Consider the following 22,129-nt stretch of genomic DNA (forward strand, 5'->3'; position numbering starts at 1 on the left):
TCTTTTCCCAAGCTGAAGGCTGGTGATTGAAGAATGTTGTTTACTTTTTCAGGTACAGGTGTATTACAGAGATCCAAAGCCAATTTTGATTTTTACAATGACACAAAATACTGTACCACTTGTAGAGTGCATGAAGCAGGGGGCAAAGAGCACTGGACAGTGTCATCCTGTACTACAGCAAGGTGGCCAATTACCTGAAATACTGGGAAAAGCAAGAGTGAACACTTGAAACGTTTGTTGCAGATACAGGAAGGCAAGTGGGGGCAAAGGCAGCCCAGTGCAAGAGGTCTGGATGGGGCTCCTGAAGAAGCTCCCTTGCAGCAGGGCTCCACCAGGATGGCTCCTCTACCCACAACCCAAGCAGTGTCTGCTCTCCCAGGGCCAGGGGAAAGCCACTGAAATCAGTGAGTGCCTGTCATCCCAGCTACTCAGGAAGCTGAGGCAGGAGAATTGCTTGAACCCGGGAGGCAGAGGTTGCAGTGAGCTGAGATTGCGCCACTGCACTCCAGCCTGGGTGACAGAGCGAGACTCCATCTAAAAAAAAAAAAAGAGAGAGAGAGACAGCTCACAGATGAATCTTTCTGGACAAGAAGATGGGTTCCCTACTCTCCCTTCCCCAAACTCTGCAGAGTGTCCATTTTGCTTCTCCTCACTTTATCAGCAGCTAAAAGTGGGAGCAAAACGAGCCTCTTTCCTGGTCCTAAGTGGCCGAGGCGATGAGCTGCAGTGACGGTGGTCAGAAACACAGGGGCTGGACAGCAGTAGTTGCTAGCATGGCTGGCATGGTTTGGTCTCCCTGGGCAGGACAGCTTGCTATAAGCTTCAGGAGAACTTATGACTCCAGGAAATCAAGTGGTTCCAAGTCGCACCTGCCAATCCCAGAGTCACAGTGTTAGTCTCCCCTGGTTGGTGTAAAGTAGTGGGGAGGAAAACTGGGCAGGGCGGGGCTCCTGCTACAGCCTAAAGGGGGCATTCCCACTGCCTGCTGTCCCTGTGCTCTACCTGCTGGGCACCCCACCCTTCCCTATGGAAGCAATCCTAGGACCGACTTGAGGCTGCACAAAGAGCCTGAGGGCACACATGGAGAGCCAGGGCTGCCAGCCAGGTGGGGGTATGATGGCATGGAGGCCAGGTGGGCAGCTGCAGGGCCAGGAAAGGGCTACCGGCTTCAAGCCAGTAGAGGGGCGGGATCAGAAACAGGGTGGGTAGGTTTTCTCTTTGGGAAAAAAAAACAAAATCAAATCACTTAATAGCTGTAAACAACAGTGCACATTTTTTGTTGTGATCTTTCTCTGAAGAACGTAAGGCAACAAAGAACAAAGACGAAGGCAGGTATCTCCTGAACTGCCCACGACTTTCATGGGTGATGTGATACTGAACATGAACATACACAAATACATGTGTGGATGTGTCGTGACTGGTTTCCTGAAACAGAATAAAGATGTGTCCCCTGGAAGTCTACAAGTGGGCTGACCGGAAGCAACGGGGGACGTGGTACTGGACAAAAGGCAGGAAGGAGTTGTAAGGCGAGGCTCCCAAGAATGCACCAGCTCCACTTTGGTTTACAGCTGTAACAGAAACTCCAGGGAACAGCTTCTTGAGAAGTCCTATCAACAAAAGTCAGATGTCATCAGTCACTTTTTTTCAGGGTGGACAGTCCCTGCTTCCTTCCAAATAAAGTGCAGATGGTCAAAGGATACTGGTCTATCACCTGCCAGTTTCAGTCAGCAATGAAGAAGAATTAAAAAAAAGACACCCCTCTGGGATAGATATATATCTCTCTATATATTTTTCTTCTTTTTTTTAATAAAGCCACAAATATAGAACTTTCAAACTGATGTCTCAGACTGTAAGCGAAGGACAAATTTGTGAGATTTGGGGTCTATGAACTCTTCAGAGAGTACGATGAATGGAATTTTCTTCACATTGACTACGAGGCTGAAGTCCAAGCACTTAAGGACGAACACAATTCCATCCCGTAATCCATTAGTCACAGCCTCGTCACTGATAAGCCTCCACTGTGTAGACAGCCAGCGGTCCTTATCATACTGCACGGTGGGGCCCGCACTGAGGTACCGTTCTAGGAAGGCCTGGAAGCAGAGGAGAAAAGCTATTAGAGAAGAAACAGCCCGTTCTAAGGGCAGTCCTGCCAGGCAGCTATGCACTCTCACACCTATGAAGAACATTTTCCAAATGAACCAGCTTAGACCAGAGCCCAGCTCATCACACTCATCAGCTGAGTCATTATTGGGAAGGGAAGACTTCTTGGACTTCCTCATTCCCCTTCACGTACTACCAACCAAGGGTGAGAACAGTGGCACCCACGGAGGGGAGCGAAGGTAGAGTGGCTGGAGGCCAGCACCCCTGCATCACTCCATTCCTAGGGTATGGCCCTACTGGACCTGTTTCTCCATGTCTTCCTCCTCCTGAACCAAAAGTATCTCAGGGCCAGGGCCAAAGGAGCACTCAGGAAACATGAGTTGAATATACTTGCATGAACTGTAAGTTCATGCTCTACCACTTACCAGTAGTGATTCTGCACAAGTCATTTATACTCTCTATAAGTGGACGCAGTGACACTACCTAAGTCACAGGGCTGCCATGAGGATGAAAGTGTTAGCTCTCAAAAAGCACTCACAGCAATGCCTGGCATGGTAAGCAAGCAATGGTTATTTCCCGTTGGGCTAAGTGTACACACGGCAAGTCCAGGAGACGCCCAGGCCTGATGCCCTCCTTCCCTCTCCTGACTTCTCTGCGCCAGTGGCACCTGGCTCGATGGAGTTCTGATACATGTGCTGTTCCTCCAGCTAAACACTGTCATTCAGCTCATTCTTCCTTGTCCTTCAAATCTTCTCAAGCCGCCTCCCCCGAACCTCTCAGGCAGATTAACATGTCCTCCTCCAGGCTCCTGTAATCACTGACTCTCGTGTGACCCTTTACTTTCAAAGTGATTGCTGACTTGCTGGTCTGCTCCCCATACTACACCTCATTCTCTTGAAGGGCAGGAAGTATGTTTTGTTGTTTTTCTAAAACGTGAATTTCCAATGTGCCTAGCACATACTAGGAGCTCAACAGCATGTGAATTAAATCAAATAAATACAGTGATTTAGCTATAAGAAGGGAAGAAAGAATGAAATGAGCCAGTAATACAGACAGAAACATACTGGGATATATCAATCAGGTCCCAGACAGAGTCAAGAACAGGTTTTATTTGCTTTGCTGAGACGGAGTCTCACTTTGTTGCCCAGGCTGGAGTACAGTGGAACAATCTCGGCTCACTGCAACCTCTGCCTCCCAGGTTCAAGTGATTCTCTTGCCTCAGCCTCCCAAGTAGCAGAGATTACAGGCACGTGCCACCACACCCAGCTAATATTTGTATTTTTAGTAGAGATGGGGTTTCACCATGTTGGCCAGGCTGGTCTTGAACTCCTGACCACTAGTGATCTGCCTGCCTCAGCCTCTCAAAAGTGCTGGGATTATAGGTGTGAGCCACCGCACCTGGCCAAGAACAGTTTTTAACAGGTATCCTCTTTTATTCACATCTTGCTAGGTATATTATTTTTCATCTGTGGAAACATCTATTGTAAGGCAGAAAGTAAGACTTTGTCGGCTCTCATACTTCTAATATAAATATAGCTCTTATGAATAATAAGAAAAAGAAAATAACTCAACAATTAGAGAAATGAATCTAAAACAATAATTTTACAGGAGAATAAATATTATTGGAAAATTAGCATATAAAATTTTTCTATCACATTATTAACTAAATAAATATAAACTAAAAGAATTAAAAACTAACTTCCTCCTCTTAGATGGGCAATGATTAAAAAGATGACATCCAATGCTCCCAAGTATGTAGGAAATAAAAAACCTCAGATGTGAGAGGCAAAAGCATGCAAAAGTAACACCCCTAGGAGGGCAATGTGGTAGGATCTACAACTTTGACCTGGCCATTTCTCTACCTGAAACTTACGCATCAGAAATACTTGTACAAATACACATGTAAAAAAGTATTCACCGCAATGCTGTTTAAACCAGGGACTGACAAACTTTTCCAGAGATGTAAATATTTTCAGAGTTTCAATCCATATTGCTGTCACAACTACTTAACTGTTGGTGCAGAGTAAAAGCAGCCATAGGTGATACATAAAGAACAGGGCGTGGCTGTGTGCCAATAAAATCTGAGTAACAAACACGCCCAGCCCCTGGCTTTGACTAACAAAACCTCTTAATCCAAATGTGTACCAGCAGACAATCAGTGGAATAAATCATGGTATTCGGTAGAATAAGATGTAGCTATTACCAGAAATGAGTTCTATCTGTAGTTAGCTCTGTATGAGTAAGATCTGTATGTATTGACTTGGAAAGACAGCCAAGGGATAGCTTTAAGAAAAAAAAGCAAGGTTTTGTATATCTGTATCTTTCTCTCTCTATATATAGAAAGATAATATATATTATATAGAGAGATGTAGTATGTAAATCTCTATCTATCTATCTATCTATCTATCTATCTATCTATCTATCTATCTATCTATCTATCTATCTTATATATAGGCTTGGCCCGAGGCCTATAATACCAGCCCTTTGGGAAACTGAGGCAGGTAGACTGCTTGAGCTCAGGAGTTTGAGAACAGCCTGGGTAACATGTCGAAACCCTGTGTCTACCAAAAAAATAGAAAAATACAAAAATTAGCATGGTGGCACGTGCCTGTGGTTTACACACACACAGAGAGAAACTGCCCCATTTCCGTTTTGTTTTCCCATTTCAGCTTAAAAAACATCCGCATATATTTGAAAGAATATACACCAACTCCTTATCAGTAAGAACTGTTTTAGGGGAGGGAGGATGAAAACTTCACTTTCCACATAATACTTTCCTTTAATGTTTAGATTTCTATATGAACAATGGCTATTATTTTTAATTCAGAAAAGTATAAGATTTTTAAATGAAATGCAAAGCAACCAGGAAACTTTCTAAAATCTTTAAAAAAAGGAAAACAACTGTTTTGGCTCTACACGGGAAAGTCATCATTTTACACCTGCAGACATGTTTTCCTCATTTGCAACCACGGCACTCACGTTTCTGCATTCTACTTCTTCTAACTTACTATTCTAACAGACTCTTCCATGATTAAACAGGTGATATACCATAATTTATAAGCCACTGTGATAGTTTTACATTATTTCCACTGTGGAGGTATTACAGATTATTTTGCAAAACACCACCCTTGTGCATATTCATGTGTATATATGATTGTACTAAATAGTTTTCCTAGGAGAGAGATCAGTGAGTCAACACAAAAAACTTTCTAGTTTCTTACTATTTCTACATTGCTTTCCTAAGGGTAGTTATTGGTTGACAATGTAACCAGCAGGATACACATATAGTACAATGTATGAATAGGGGTCCTTACAAAAAACAGCTACCAAATGTTACATGTGTACCACATGCCACGCTCATCTACCCTCTACCATGCGATTAACATGCCATGTTGTCATATTTCATGTAATTCTTACACAGCAACCTCATCAGATAGAAATTATTATTATCCTCATTGATACAAGAGCAAACAAGGATAGAGGAACTGAAAGAGTTAATTCATTTGAAGTGCTTAGAACAGTACCTGTCACATGATGAGGCCAGACTAAATAGCTATTACTATTACTGGAAAAAGTATTGCTATCACTTTGCATTTTGGGTGTTGTAGAATTAGTTTTACTGAGTGGTCTTTTAGATTATGGTATTTAGCACACTTTTAGGGATATTACAAGCAGCAGCCATATATCTAATAGAGGCTAGACTAATTTGTGCACAGTCACAAACCAATTAAGTGGTGGAGCCAGGATTTGAACCCACCTCTCTGTAGAGAAGTCATTTGCTATATCTTTACTCTATTTTGCCTCCTTGGTCACAACCCTGTATTAGATATATAGTTGTTTCTTGTAACACTCTTTAAAGTGTGCTAAATATCATAATCTAAAAGACCACTCAGTAAAACTAATTCTATAATACTCAAAATGTCTGATGGCATTATTTTTTCCAATAATAATAATAATAATAGCTATTTAGTCCATCCTCATCATATGACAGGTACTATTTTAAGCACATGAATAAACTCAGTTCCCAAAATACACAAATGAGATAGTTATTAGTATTATCTTAACTAATTAACAGGTTAGGAAACTGAGGCACAAAGCCATTATCATCTGCCCAAGGTTTCACATCTAGTTGGTAGAGGAGCCAGCTTAGAATGAATCAGTTCAGCTCCAGAGTCCATAATGCGCCCCTGATCACTATTCTATACTCTCTCCAATCACTGTTCCATACTGTTTCCAAGTGAAATTCTCTCCTCTGTTAGAATCTAAAGGCCTTCGAAAGGCACATTTTAAAAAACAATTGTACTAACATAATAGAAAATAACTGAGAATCACTAATTGTTATTACTTGGTGTTTTAGAGAAGGCTTTGACTTGTCACTTCTAGTAACACCCTAAAATTCAACTGGCCCAGCTCAGTAACAAGCCAGGCTGACGGTGGCAGAGGCTGCCCAGAGCAGTGCACCTTGGGGGTCATGCCGTTGGTGATGCAGAAGGCCAGGTGCTGCAGGATGCTCTCCATGCTGTGGTAGTGCTGCTGCCGGGTGGTGCGCAGGTACTTCTGGAGCGCCCTGGCCATGGAGGGGAAAATGGCCTGGGCGGCCTCCCTAGGGTCCATCACCTCCCCTGGGGCTTTCTGCTGCTCCTCGGCCTGGAGACGCTGAATGTGGATGAAGGCCTCTTCCACTGCAACCACCAGCCTAGAAGGTGATGTAACATTAAGTAAACCAGGATGGTGCCTACCACAGGATGTGCGAACAGAATGACGCCTGTCCACCCTGCTGTGGCCCGACCTGCCAACATACTCAAGGCCCAATCACACTGTCCCCTAGAGGGTGGAGAGGGAGGAAGGGAGAAAGAAAGGCAACAGCAAAAATAACATGTGGAACAGGGGCCACAGGGGTCAGGGAGGAGCTCCAGGACTGGGAGATGAATTCTGTTCTCAACTCTGCCACCGATGAGCTTGGGAAATTCACTTAAATCTTTTTTTCATCTCTGCAATGGTTAGATGAAAAGAGTCTATCTGAGGCCCCTCCAACTGGCTAAAAAAGGCTCTATACAGAGAGAGGTGGCTGGTGGTGCAGAAGCAGCCCTACAAAGAAGCAGAGCTGTGTGCCCCTGTCCAGCCACCCACACCAGCGGCCCCTGGGAAACAGGAAGAGGCACAGCACACGTAACAGAAAGCACCTCTGTCCCCATCAGGTAATACGACCTGACGGTGAACACCAGTAAGGGTCCAGGGGTACAGGACAGGCCCACTCAAGTGTGGGCTGGGGGCCAGGAGTATTGGCATCACCCAGGAATCTGCTAGAAATGCCATTTCTTGGGCCCAGCTCCACACCTACTGGGCTGGGCCTTTGCAGGCAGGGCCCGGAACCTGTAGCGTGTATTTTAACGGCCCTCCCAGTGATGCTCATACAGGCTTCAATTTGAAAAACACTGGAGCAAGGTGCACTCCAAAGGTCCCAGCAGGTCGTGTTTTCAAACAGAGACCTGATTCTTGTGGTAAAAAATAAAAGATTAAAAGTCTACAAGAGGCTGAGTACGGTGGCTCTTGCCTATAATCCCAGTACTTTGGGAGGTCGAGGTGGGCAGATCACTTGAGGTCAGGAGTTTGAGATTAGCCTGGCCAACATAGCGAAATGCTGTCTCTACTAAAAATACCAAAAATTATCCAGGCGTGGCGGTGGGTGCCTGTGATCCCAGTTACTCGGGAAGCCGGGCATGAGAATCGCTGGAATCTGGGAGGCAGAGGTTACACTGAGCCTAGATCTTGACACTGCACTCCAGCCTCGGCAATAGAGTGAGATTCTGTTTCTAAATAAATAAATTTTTTTAAAAAGTAAATAAAATAAAATAAAATTTTCAAAGTCTACAAAAGGGTACTGGCATCAGGGGGGCCGTATACCTTGCTTTCCGCTTCTTTACTCGCCGTTCATGTTCCGCCTCTTCATAATACAATTCGTTGTGGCTGGAGTCCCTGCGCCGAGCAGCCGCAGCGATCATGGCCCGGGACTGGCCAGTGGCATTGTTACTGGGGCCTTTGGGGAAAGGACAGTGGAAGAACAGTGTTAATACCACGAGGCTGGGAAACAGAGCAGAAAACTAGTACCACAATCTATCAATGCTGTCTACCCATCCCCTATGAAACACACACACAAATCCTAAAGGTCACTTCCCAAGAGGGTGAACTGTGCCCTGGCTCTGTATTTACTAGGTCCAAGGCAAGAGAACAGGGGAATCTCCCTAAACCCCAATCTGGTCAGTGGAAATGGAAAAAGAACGCAGAAGGGGATGAAGAATGCTTGACAATTAAAATGTTGGCCAAAAACACACAGAGTGTGCTGAAGATGTCAGCATCTGTTACATAAAGTTTCAGTTTGGCCATAAAGGCAGCTGGGACATCAAATTTCAGCAACAAGACGATGAGACAGAATGAGAGGCACGGGGAGAACAAGGACAGAGAGACAAGAAAGAAAGTCAAAGGACGCGAGACACTGAATCCACACTGGAAAACAAGCTATGCTGGAATGTCATGGCAGCCACGACTTTTATAGGAAATACCAATGCTCAAGGACATGCAACATAACCATTAATTAACAGACTCAGAAATTCTGTCTTGTTCCCTGACCACCTTAACTTTTCAGAAAGATAAGGCAGATTTCAGCCTTTCTTATGGATGACCTACTTAACTGGTGACTTGGTTTCACTAAAGGGAATCTTTGCTAAGTTTTCAGATGGCAGGTGGAATTAATCAATCCTTCAAATTTCATGAGGGAGCTCACACCTCATAGGGCCAAAAAATGAACAAATAACCGGGAGGATCTTGCCACCAAAAATGGACACTGTATATAAATCACTAGACTTGTTAACAATATAATCCTCTCCTAGGGTCTGCTAAGCCCTTGTCCTCACCCAAGGTACCCGTAAGAAATGACACCGTGTCCTGTTTCTTGCACTTGACCATCTGATACCCTGAAACATAGCTCGGACTTCCCCAGCCTGGCCTCCAGCCTCCTGCCACTCACTCAACTCCAGCTCCTAGCCACGAGTAAGAAGTGCCTGTAGGTATCTCCCCAGAGGCCTCAACTACTGAAATTTCTAGTCTTCACGATTTAGGTAGCTTTCGGAGTCTTTGGGTAATGTGCACACATTTTGAAAAGCAGCCCTTTCCTAATAGGGTTAGGAAAGGGCTAACTTTCAAAATAAGATGATCCTGGCAGAAGGCAGCCACTTCCAAAATAAGGTGATCCTGGCAGAAGGCAGGAAACACACATCACTACTGTTTTCAATCATAAAATCCCAAAATGAACAGGTTTCCCACATAGGTAGATGGTAAATCAACATTCCTCTAAAAATGTGTCTGCCTACGTAAAAAAGAGAAATTGTTCTGAAACGAGAATGCACCATAAAGGTAGGCCCAGAGAGGAAGCAGAACCAAACGCACCATGAAGCTTCAATAGTCACCCAGCTGTGGCCCTGTGAGCACCAGACACCCTTTCAAAGCACGTACCGTCTACATTGTAGACTTTCAGCCCGGCCATGTGTTTAGCTGCTCGGAATTTGGAGGCTGTTAGGAGGTTCGGGTTATAGATGGTGAAATCTTTGTAGTAATTCTCTAGGACCACCAATGCTGCTCGCTGGATACTGAGAAAAAAAAATAAAAACAAAATTAACGCAAAGCTTTTTCACTGAATAAGCAGGTCCTAAAAGAAAAATCCTGTTTTGGAATCAGATAATGGGACAAAAGATCAGAGATGACCTCATACAGAAGCCAGCTAGGTTCCATCACACCTCTGTCTCCAGAATAAGAACTTAAAGCTGGAACTCAGCCCCCTGGCCAAGTGGCTTCTGTGCCCTCTTCTGGACCCGTGCTTAGCTGCATCCCGCCTAGCCCTTTGTTGAAAGAGGAGGAAGTTGTAACTCGTAACTTACATTTAACTTTATGCACATAAAAATTTTTTTCTATTTTTCCTCAGTTTACAAAAGAAGACACTGAGGACCCCCCAAAGGACAAGAGGCTTACTGATGGTTGCAGAGCTAATGAGTGAAGAACAAAGTCTAGATTCAGGTTTCTCAGGTCCTCGTTCAGGGTTTTGTCCCCTAGGCCTCAGTGCCCCTGTGTATAAGGAATCCTGGAACTTACTTTTTTTTTTTTTTTTAAAAAAAAGACAGGGTTTCACCATGTTGGCCAGGAAGGTCTTGAACTTCTGACCTCAAATGATCTGCCTGCTTTGGCCACCCAAAGTGCGCCCAGGCTGGAACTTAGGTTTTATACACATCAGAACAACTGCAGCCATCCAGGGCAGAGTGAACTTAAGAGGGCCTCTGCTGAGACCATTTGATCTTTCTGGGTCCCTCCGCCTCTTGGACTTCTATCTCTGGCCTTTGGCAGAGGGGTACGAAGGTGACAATCCATGTCCCGAGGTTCTCGGTCTCCAACCTATCCCCTGCTTGGTCCTCAGAGAGCGGCAGGGAGCAAAGAACAGGTACCACCACCAAGTGGGAGACAGGATGCGGGAGGGCACCTGTAACAGGAAAGGAGCGTAGGCAGCTAAAGAATATGCTCTTGGTCTATAGTGCAGGACACTCACCACTTTGAAGAACAACTTGCAATGACACAGCAAGAGTTTGCACATACCTGATTCTCATTGAACCCTCACAATCATTCGAGGTAAGAAAATTGAGGCTCAAAAGTCTATGACCTGCACAACGGCATGCGCTGAATCAATAGGAGAGCTGGAACTCTGATATGATTTACAAACCTCCACCCTGGGCTTCCCGGTAACACATGGCCTCTGTGTAACAGCATATGTGCTGACATCTCCAACCACCACCGTGTTAAGTACCACAGATATATTTTTATCTTGCCCTTTAGATTTTCCTTTTCTAGTACCTTGCTAAGCAGATCGGCTTACAAGGATTATCTGCAGTAGCTGGAGGACCAGGATGGGACTCCCTTTGATTCCTGGATGACCGCATTGTGTTCCAGCACTCACAGGGTGGCTCAGGGATCGCCACTTCACACTAAGACAAGGGAGCTCCTAACCTATCCACTGGAATTCTGTCTGCCTGCCCCTTTAGTTCCCCTTGGAGCTCTGCTTCAAGACTTTAACAGAGTCAAATCTGGAGGCCAGTCAGCTAACTTGCTTAAGAGCAGAATCAGCCGGGCGTGGTGGCTCACGCCTGTAATCCCAGTACTTTGGGAGGCCGAGGTGGGTGGATCACGAGGTCAAGAGATAGAGACCATCCTGGTCAACATGGTGAAACCCCGTCTCTACTAAAAATACAAAAAATTAGCTGGGCATGGTGGTGCGTGCTTGTAATCCCAGCTACTCGGGAGGCTGAGGCAGGAGAATTGCCTGAACCCAGGAGGCGGAGGTTGCGGTGAGCCGAGATCGCGCCATTGCACTCCAGTCTGGGTAACAAGAGCAAAAAACTCCGTCTCAAAAAAAAAAAAAAAAAAAAAGAGCAGAATCATGGCAAAGCTTTCAGAGTTATATCCCCAAAAGTGCCTGCATTCAGTTGGTACTTAATATTGTCCTAGATAATGTACAGTCATGTGAGGCTGGGGAACACTATCAGGGGAAATCTGGTGAGACCAACATTGCATAATGGAAGTCTACCTAAGACTCCTAAAAGCAAATCCACATTTCAAAAGTTCTGGTCATTCAATCACTCATTTGCTCACTGTCATTCCACATTTGAGTGCCTGTGTCTGCTAAGCCCTGGGAATACCAAGATGGACAGAAGGAGCTCCTGCTTAGCCGGTATGTGGAGCATGAACCCCATGGTGGTGAGTGTGCTCTCCTGCTGGAACACGTGGGGCTGAGTAACTACAGAGAAGAGCTTTTGGCTGCCTGGGACAGGGTGGGGTGCAAGAGCAGGCTTCCTGAGTAGGTGGCCTTGCGCGGAGGTTTGTGTGTCATGAGAGCTCTTCCTGCAGAAGATCCCTCTGCTTGCCCTGAAGGTCTCACCTGGCAATCTCCAAGTCAATGTGGCTCCAACCCTGTCCTTGTCCTCTATCCATGGCATTCTCCAGAAAGGGGCAAGTGCTTCTTTATTCCTACCCCATCCAGAGATTCATCGCAGGCCTCTCCCTGGACACACACACACACACACGCACGCACACACACTCCCTGGTGTGCAAGTGTTTCTTTATTCCTGCCTTATCCAGAGATTTATCACAGCCCTCTCCCTGATCACTCACACACTCTCTCTCTCTCTCTCTCTCTCTCTCTCTCCCCCCCCTCCCCCCTCCCCCCCCCCCCCCCCCCCCGTGTGCCTAGCCCAGCTCCCACCCCTGTGCATGTCTTTTCCGGAGTGTCTGGGCTTTAAACCCACGTCATCCCCACTCCTCCACTGATACAGAACCATCTCTAGGCTCCTGGATTCCAACAGGAAAGTATTACCTTGATTTAAATTTAAAAATTAGAAGGCAATTATCAGAAGTTCTCCTCAGAACCATCTTCAACTCAAAACTGTCTTGTGGTTGCTGGGTTTTGCTTTTTTATTCAGCTGCAAGGAGGGGCCAAGGGAATCCCACTAATTCAGCTGGGGCCAGTGAGGGGATGTCTGGGTTGCAGCCTCCTGGCTGTGTCTCAGCCCTCCACCCTGTGAGTGTGATGCGCTGCCCAGGGCAGTGGTTTCTGTCTCCAGCAGGGCTCCCAGCCCACTGCCTTCCAGCCTGGGGCTCAGTGGATGCTCTCCAATGGGCCGAATCCACAGCGCACCTGGCAGCCCCCTCAGAGCAAAGCCCTGCCGTCCCAGGAAGTGCCCCGGGTGGAGGTGGGTACCATGGGATGCCAGCCCTGGGTGTCACAGGCATGGCTCTCATAGTCCTCTCAAGGAGTGAGAGCCTTTGCTCAAAAATACCAAACAAGGGGAAAGTGCAAGCGTCCTGCACTCCCTCTGGCTTTGCCCTCTCAGAGCAGCGACGGGATGACTCAGAGACTGCGGCAGGTCTGGCCAGCCCCCAGCTGAGAAGCTGAGAAGGGATCTCACGATAAACACTTCCAAAAGTGTGCACGCTCTCACCTACAGAGGACGGTCTGTCTGATGCTCAATAAACCTAGCAATATTAGGGAATGAGAATTTCCAGGTAACTAAATAAACGCATAACTCAAGTGCATGACTTAAATAAAATGGTTGTGACCTTTTGGGATAAAATCCAATATGTCTTTTTATTTATTTATTTTTGAAACAGAGTCTTACTCTATCACTCAGGCTAAAGTGCAGTGGCACAATCTCGGCTCACTGCAAACGCCGTCTCGCAGCTTCAAGAGATTCTCCTACCTCAGTCTCCCAAATAGCTGGGATTACAGCATGCGCCACCACATCTGGCTAATTTTTGCGTTTTTTTTTTTTTTTGAGACGGAGTTTCACTCTTGTTACCCAGGCTGGAGTGCAATGGCATGATCTGGCTCATTGCAACCTCCGCCTCCTGGGTTCAAGCAATTCTCCTGCCTCAGCCTCCTGAGCTGGGATTACAGGCACGCGCCACCATGTCCAGCTAATTTTTTTTATTTTTAGTAGAGACAGGGTTTCACAATGTTGACCAGGATGGTCTCAATCTCTTGACCCCGTGATCCACCCACCTCGGCCTCCCAAAGTGAATTTTTGCGTTTTTAGTAGAGATGGGCCCTCACCATGTAGCCCAGGCTGGTCTTGAACTCCTGAGCTCAAGTGATCCGCCTGCCTCTGCCTTCCAAAGTTCTGGGACTACAGGTGTGAGCCACTGCACCCCACCTTTCTTCATGTTTTTGAAGAGAGTAAGCTATGTGATAGATGAATTAAGTCTTCTTGATGACTCTGGATGATGATTACGCATCTTAACACTGAGGTGTGCCACGTACATAATGCGGTAAACACACAGGGTTCCATCAGGAGGCGGAGGCCATCTGTCCCCACTCATCCCAGGCTTCAGCAAGTGTGAATAGGCGAGGCTGTTTTATTTACTGTGATCTCCCTTAATACTGGCTATCAGTCATTCCTAATTACTATGCCATGGCCTCAGTCATAGTCCCAGGAGGCCAGGATGCAGGGCCCAGCGTTCCCCCCGCCCCGATTCCTCTGCATCCTCTAAATAAGGAAGGAAGCACAAGGCCGACGCAGGACTGGCTTCTCTCAGGAAGCCTTTTCCAACTCTCCAGTCCTTGATCTGTCTCTAAACTTGCAGCATCAACAGTGGTGACATATGACTTGTGATATCTTCAAGGGAGTCAAGCAAGCTGGTCTTGTCCCTTCAGCAAGCTCACCTATGCAAGTCCCTGACACATAAGGGACACTCCTTTGGTTCCTCCATGAGTATATATTTGCTGGTTTATCTGTTCATGCAACCTGAGAATTCCCGTAAGTCTAAGATCAGTCCTGAATATGTATTTCATAAAATCATGGAATTTCAGAGGCAAAAAGGGCCCCAGAGATGAATAGAAGTAAATCCTTCTACAAATCCCAATCTCTAGACCAGACAATCTTGGGTAGAGGTGGGAGGCAAGAAAAATCAAGTTGGTTAGAAACTTGCCCGCTCTGTTACCACCATTACATTCAGAGAGAAAAGGCGGCAGCCTAACTGAACAGGAACCCTGTAATCCGGTCGGGGGAGCCTGAAATATAGACTGTGGACTCAGCCCCCTCAGAAACCTATGGCAAGGAGCATTTTCGCAAGATAGAGGACTCTGAGCTCTACTGATGCCGCATGCCAACATTCCTGCCTAGTCACAACCCAGGGAAAGAAATACCCTCTCCCAGACCACATAGGTTTGTGGAAGATAGCTCATAAAGATATGCCTAGTTCTGCTTGAGAAAGAAATGTGCTTGAGACCTATGCATAAAGACCTCCTCGGTAGGCTTGGGTCTAGGCTGGTCTAAACTTGAACTCCTGGGAAGGAGGGCACACAAACCTCTGAGGGAATTTGACAGCTACATTTTAATTTAAAACTCTCTGCTGACCACATTGCCTACTGGCCTATTTTCTTTGCAGGACAAAGAGGATGGAATGAGAAATGCTGTGGTCTTTTGTGCCTAATCAACCACAAAAGCACTTCCAGTGTTGTTGACAACTGTTCTATGACTGCCATGGCAACGGAGAAGAGGGGCTTGCCCTTGGGCGACATTTCTTAAACAGACCTGGAAAGAAGCACCCCCAAACACAGTTCACATTTTAATGCACGAAAATCTGAAAGACGTATTTTTAAAAGATAAATTCTGAAGAAAAAAACACAAGCCAAATTAACGGCCTGCATATCCAGACCGTCCACTGCCTCCCCATGCTCTGTGCATGTGAGAGTCTGCTGCACAGAGGCTGTGGGAGGAGGCACGCACAATGCAGCTGGTGCAGACCCTGGCCCCAGAGAACATGACTCCCGGCTCTCTCACTCGTTCATTCACCTTAAACAAACACTTCTCCAAACCTCAGATGCTTCATCTGCAGGATGGGAAGAACAGCACCGAAAACCCTGCTCTACCATGATAAGTGGGCTCCAAAATACTCAGTGGCATATAATGTCTCACTGAAAGGCTAATGAATTGACGGGTGCAGGCAGCCACTTGGAACCTCCAGCAGCAGCCTGTGAGATCCAAGTGTACCAAGTGGTGGCTGAGGTCGGCATTACCCTGAGGCAGGTTAAGTCTCGTGAGCTTAACTCTACACTGGGACGATTCTGAATCCTATGACATTGTGAGACTTCAAAGCTAACTGGCATTTAGACCAGGAAAAATACTGGAGACTTGGGAGTTTGCCCTCCACTTTCCTGCTTCCTGAGGAGGAGAAGCCTGCCTGGCTTAGGTCTATGCTTAAGATGAAATAACGTAACACATTCTGAAGTGGTTGGCTCAAAGTAAATAGCTCATCAACGATAGCTACCATGAGCTTTATGGCCATCTATGTTGAGGAGGCCAACTTGATCCCACATGCTCCTGTACCAAGCTCCCCTCAGAGGCTCACCATGAGGGTACTGCCATGGGAAACGAGTCGAGATTGGTCCACTCTGCACAGTTTTTCTTAGGGACTGGGGCCAGAAAATTATGCTGCTCTTTGTTTTCAGGCAGTACTTTGTGCCAACTCTTGGCCTCCTGAAAATCAAACCTACCTATAGGGAGGCATCCACTGTAGGAGTATTGGGTTCCAGAAGGTCTAGATTCCTGCTACCTACCCTGTAATCCTGTATAAGTCATTTTCTCTTTCTTGGCCTTTGATGGAGAGATAATGCCAACTACTGCATGTGGTCGTTGAGAAGAGCAAATGAAATAATGACAGTGAGGGCGTTTATAAACTAAAAAGCACTATACAAACACAAAATGTTATCACATTACTAATAATGAGCATGAGCATTTTGCAGTGGGGATGGGGTTGGCTGGTAGCTAGAATATACATACAGCCCCTGGGCAAAAAAGCATGACCCAATTCCACTTATACTGAATCTTAAAATTTTAGAAATGGAAGGAATCTTAGTGTTCACTCAAGCAGAGATTCAAGAATCGGAGAACTCAAGAGTCCATCAGTCCAATCTCCCAATCCATATGTCAATTAGTTTTTTTAAAAAATTATTTTCTTTATTTTTATTTATTTATTTAGAGATAGAGTCTCACTATGTCACCCAAGTTGGAGTCCAGTGGTGCAATCTCAGCTCACTGCAACCTCTGCCTCCCAGGTCCAAGCAATTCTCCTGCCTCCGTCTCCTGAGTAGCTGGAATTACAGGCACACGCCACAATGCCTGGCTGATTTTTGTATTCGTAGTAGGGACGGGGTTTCACCATGTTGGCCAGATTGGTCTTGCACTTCTGACCTCAGGTGATCCACCTGCCTCAGCCTTCCAAAGTTCTGGTATTACAGGTGTGAGCACACCCGGCCAATTTTTATTTTTATTTTTGAGACAGAGTCTCCTCTGTCACCCAGGATGAAGTGCAGTGGTGCGCTCTCAGCTAACTGCAACCTTTGCTTCCCAGGTTCAAGCGATTCTCGCACCTCAGCCTCCTGAGTAGCTGGGACTACAGGCACATGCCACCATGTCTGGCTAATTTTCTGTATTTTAGTAGAGACAGGGTTTCACTACGTTGCCCAGGCTGTTCTCAAACTTCTGGCCTCAAGTGATATGCCCATTTCAGGCTACCAAAGTTCTGGGATTACAGGCATGAGACACTGCACCTGGCATCCATATACCAATTCTTTTTATAAGCTCCCAGATGACATCCAGCCTTTGCTTGAAAAGAAAGTTAACTTTCACACTGAAATGACCTTTCAGTTCTACCACTGATTCACCCACTGCTTTGTTCTGAACCGAAGTCTCTCTTTTTTGTGAAAGCCTATTAGACACTTGAAGGAAACAACTGTGGCCATAAACCACCTCCTTTTAAACTCCCTTATTTTGTAGTTAAAGGAACCAAAGCCCAAAAAAATGTGTGCACACAGGGATACATACACACAGACGTAGACACAGTCCCTTCTATTTCCCATTCATTGACCCTCCCTTGGACTTGACTGTGGCTTCTGCAATCAAACTTGTACTCTTCCATGTTATGAAAATCAGAAATTAACATCGAGTTTTAGAGCTCATCCAGGCTGATGTCCTCACACTTCATGGCCTGCAGCTTCTCCCTGAGCAGGGAGAAGGGATGAAGACATGCCTTGTGGACAAGTCCTTTTCAGTTTAGCCACATCTTCAAATATTAATTCGATCCCTTTATCTAGGTCAACAAAAACAGCTTTCTTCACTGTGGAAAATGTCAAAGTACTTCTTGTATGCTAATTCCCCACATATATGCCAGGTCATTCTTCTCATTACCTAGGTACGTGCTGACAGAAAAAGCACTAAAATGTTTTCTCATCAGAGTAAAATCTGCAAAGACCTCCTTTTAGGGCAAACAGTCATTATCCTGAAAACCAGCTAAGGGTGCTGACATTCAGAAAAATCTTAATAACTAGCCTCTCCAACACAAGCAGTTATAAATTATGAATACCTGCTAAGTTCCTAGTACTGAGACCTGGATGTAAATGAAACCTTCAAGGTGCTTATACTCTAATAGGTGGTGAGCACCACCCAAACAATAAGTATAGTCAAGTGATCCAGAGACCGTGACAGAACATGTACATGATGAGAAGGGGGATGGTGCTCCCGCCAGGGATCCAGTGGGGGCAAAGCTGGGCTGTTAAGTCTTACAAGATGAATGATGGTCACGCCAGGGACAACAGGCTGTAAAGCAAATTCCAGGCGGAGAAAGCAGTGTGAGCAGAAACAGGCTGGTGTCAATCCTCCCAAACATCCATAATAGAGCAACGAGGTCAGTGTTCAGTCACAAGACAGCACAGCTTGGAGAAACCCATGTGGCAAATAGTGTCTCCCAAAATCTGCATTTACCCAGAACTTCAGAATGTGACCTTATTTGGAAACAGGATCTTTGTAGATGTTATGCTTAGTTAAGTAACGTCATTCTGGTATCCCTATAAGAAAAGAGGTGGCCAGGCACAGTGGCTCATGTTTGAAATCCAGCACTTTGGGAAGCAGAGGTGGGCAGATCATTTGAGGTCAGAAGTTTGAGACCAGCCTGACCAACATGGTGAAAGCCCATCTTTACTAAAATACAAAAATTAGCTGAGTGTGGTGGCGTGCTCCTGTAATCCCAGCTTCACAGGAGGCTGAGGCAGGAGAATTGCTTGAACCCAGGAGGAAGAGGTTGCAGTGAGCTGAGATCACGTCAATGCACTCCAGCCTGGGTGACAGAGTGAGACTCCATCTCGAAAAAAAAAAAAAAGAGGACATACAGAGACCCACACGGAGAAGGTCATGTAATGATGGGGGCAGAAATTGGAGTGACACAGCTATAAACCAAGGGAACACAAAGGATTACCAGCAGCCACAAGAAACTAGGAAGGGGAAGGATGAATTCCTCTCCTGAGGCTTTGCAGGAAGCCCAGCCATGCTGACACCTAGATTTTGTACTCTCTGAGAAACAGAACTTTTAAGCCACCGAGTTTGTGCCATACTGTCACTTCAGCCTTATGAAACGAATGCACTTAAACTTAGGGAAGGAAGGGAGAAGGCAGGTGAGGGGCAAGACTGGGCTGACGTCAATGGTAACAGGCTGCAGATGAGTGCAAAGACAGGGACAGCCAAAGGAGGCCAGCAGTGAAGGCTGCCCAGGCACTAAGGCCACTCACTGCCTCCTTCTTAAGGTGTGCCTGCTCTGGTGGCTGCATTTTAGAGCCCAAACCTAGGTCTTTGAGAAAACTCTAAAATGCAGAGCCCCCAGTGCAAGTTGATTCAGCTGCCTGTGAAAACCTCCAACCAGGGTGCGATAGCTGATACTCTGAGTTTTACCCACCTGCTACTTCCCAGCAGAGTCCGTAAGAGCTAAATCTACCTGGAGGTGTGGGCTTCACTGCTCCCCACACTTGGGATAAAGGACTTCAGTCTGACAGTCAGGACCATTTGTGGCAATATTTGTGTGAGTCCCAGAGAAGAGAATATAATTAGCCCCTGGACGCTGAACGCCACCGCCTTCACTGACAACCAGGCACATGAGTGTTTATATCTCCTGGCCCTTCTGCCTTTTAATTAAAATGTTTGTCTCGCAGCTGCATTTGGGAAGTTAGCTTACACAAGTCCCATAGATAACAAGCAATGATCACCTTGGAACTTGAGAAGAACAAAGAGGGCAAAAACCGGAATTAGCTCGTGTTTACTGACAGGCCTGGGTTAAACTGCACGACAAAGGCCTGGACTTGGTTGGATTTTCAGGGCAGAAGAGGAGGGCCACAGGTTTCTGCTTGAGGTCTTGAGACACAGGAGGTGTCCCATCTCGCAAGGGGAAACAGATCGGAGGCTGTGTGTGGTTGCTGAGGCCCACGGGAAGGCTCTTCCTCGGGCCACCAGGATTCACTGGTGCCCTGGGCCTGCTGATGCCTCAGGTACACAAAAGCTTCAGCAGCCGAATTCTCTGAATCAATATTTGAAGGCTGGAAAGCGTGCCTGGCTTTTGCTTTGAAATTCAAGCTGTGGACAAGCCCTGGAGGGTATCCCTGCTGAAAGGGCAAGCAGATCGCAGCCTAGGGTATCTAATCCCAGAGCGCCAAGGAGGTGGAATCAGCAGGACTTGGGAATCACAGAATGACCTCCAAAGTGCAGTGTGGGAGACACCCAGAGCACTTCTCCCTGAGTCCCTAATAATACAAATAAAACTACACCCAGAGCATGCCCGGAGGATACCATTCTCTATCAACACTGAGAGGAGTTTGTGAGAACCAGAAGTAGCTAACAGCTCATGCAACGACCTGGTTCTTCTGGTCTCAGCAACGAAGCAATACAAGGTTGTCAACATGTGCACCCCTCCTGGGCTTAACACCATGATCCAGTGGTAGTTCTGAGTGCAGAGACACACTGCCGGTCTCCTCCTGAGCGGCTGAGCCAGTGATGGCTGGAGCCCTCTGGCTGCCTTCCCCACAGCACAGAGATGCTGGCTGACATCCCCCACTGGGGCACCTAGGAGACACACTTCCCTCCAAGTGAGAGGCTTGGCTCTGCCACAGTCTGCCTGGGGAGCATGCAGCCCTGCTTGTAGGCCATGGCGCAGACCTTGCCACGCTGCCTCTTCCTTGCACGGTCCAACCTGCACTGCGCCTCCCCTGCCTGGGATGGGAACTCTCCTCTCTCTGCATCTTAAATTACAGTGATGAATCACATCAAGATAAACAGCAGAGGCATGGGGATCAAAGAAAGTGGCCTGCTTGGGGTGCTCTAAGAAGCAGATTTAGATATAGATTCGAAACACCTCCACCCCACCCAGGATGCTGACTGCCTTGCCTTCCTCGTGAGTAAGCAGGAAGGAGCACGCCATGAAAAGCCTTGTGTCTGAGGCTCCTGGCCTGCCCAAGTGGATCCTGGCTCCCCAAAACTCGGGCCGGAGCAGAGCTGAGTGGTGGCTTTGCAGCCAGGGAAAGGAGGCTGCAGGCTGTTCGCCCTCCTGAACGCTAGCACCCCACCACTTCCACGCTGTCAAGTCACACCCAGCCACTCATGGTGAGTGTGGAGAACGTGGGGCTGGCCTGCAGCATGAATCCTCCAGAAAAACCAACAGCACAGCATTCAGGGAGTGTGACCCATCTCCCAGGGGTCAGGGGCCCTCAGGAGACCATCAAAACCAGCTTCACCTTCGCCAGCTCCTTCCCCCGTGAGTTCTCTGGGCCTCGGCGCAAGGCTGTGGGCAGATGCTGTGCGAAGGAAGCCATCCCAGCTGTAGCCACTGGCAGCAGGCAGCTGAATAAACACAAGGCTTCAGTGTGCAGCACCTTACACTCTCATTAAAGCCACTTTTAACAGGCACCACAGCACCAAACCACAAACGGCAGCTCCACTCCCGCCTTCAGAATTCTCCCACAGTAAAGCATGGCCTGAGCAAAACCCTCCACACTCTGGGTTTTATCCCTTACTTGTTCTTGGCCTTTGCTTTGCTATGGAGTGGGGCTGAGGACTGGCAAAATATCTTTATTAAAAAGTAGTTACAGGAGTACAAAAACACACATTTCTAAAAATGAGATGGTATATGAACCCACGATCGTAGTAACATGAGTCAAAACCTCTGATGGTCGTTTAAGAACTTTCCCAATGTTGCAGCCACTGGCTCTGGTGCTCCTTGTGAACACGGGATGGAGGGTGTGGTCCAGCATGAGAGCCATGCCTACCAGCAATGTAATCACTGGCTTGGACATTACTTGACCCAGAATCACAAGCCAAAGATTTCAAAAGGAGCTAGAAATATCCTGGAATTACTGGAATAACTTTAACCTCCCAAGAAGACTCTACCTTCATCACTTAAAACTAGAAACCAAAGTATAATCCAGAGAAGTGAGGCCCCGTGCAAGCTGGGAGGATGCATGCATAAGCTGGAGAGAGGGCAAGATGAGCTCTACTTCAACAGCTCAAAAGTCTCCAGTGTATGTAATATTCCTGCCTCAGCTCAGGCTGCTGTATCAAAATGCTATAGACTAGGTAGCTTAAACAACAGAAGCTTATTTTCTCATAGTTCTGGGGGCTAGGGG

The 22,129-nt window shown here is 46.6% G+C and overlaps 1 protein-coding gene across 2 annotated transcripts in view; it reads right to left on the reverse strand.

Annotated features, from left to right (window-relative positions):
• Window positions 1-173: 173 nt before the first annotated feature.
• VANGL1 (VANGL planar cell polarity protein 1) overlaps window positions 174-22,129 on the reverse strand; it is a 49,720-nt gene continuing 27,764 nt past the window's right edge. For both annotated transcript variants that reach the window (XM_064372664.1, XM_012458881.2), the window contains exons 5-8: window positions 9,610-9,743; window positions 8,005-8,137; window positions 6,562-6,796; window positions 174-2,090 (exon numbers count right to left, since the gene is read on the reverse strand). In XM_064372664.1, coding sequence (XP_064228734.1) covers window positions 1,830-2,090; window positions 6,562-6,796; window positions 8,005-8,137; window positions 9,610-9,743 — 763 coding nt within the window. In that variant the 3' untranslated portion in view covers window positions 174-1,829. The remainder of the gene's footprint in view (window positions 2,091-6,561; window positions 6,797-8,004; window positions 8,138-9,609; window positions 9,744-22,129) is intronic.

This window comes from Aotus nancymaae, unplaced genomic scaffold, assembly GCF_030222135.1.
Source record: "Aotus nancymaae isolate 86718 unplaced genomic scaffold, 86718_ANA_hifiasm-v0.15.2.pri h1tg000007l, whole genome shotgun sequence".
Taxonomy (NCBI): domain Eukaryota; kingdom Metazoa; phylum Chordata; class Mammalia; order Primates; family Aotidae; genus Aotus; species Aotus nancymaae.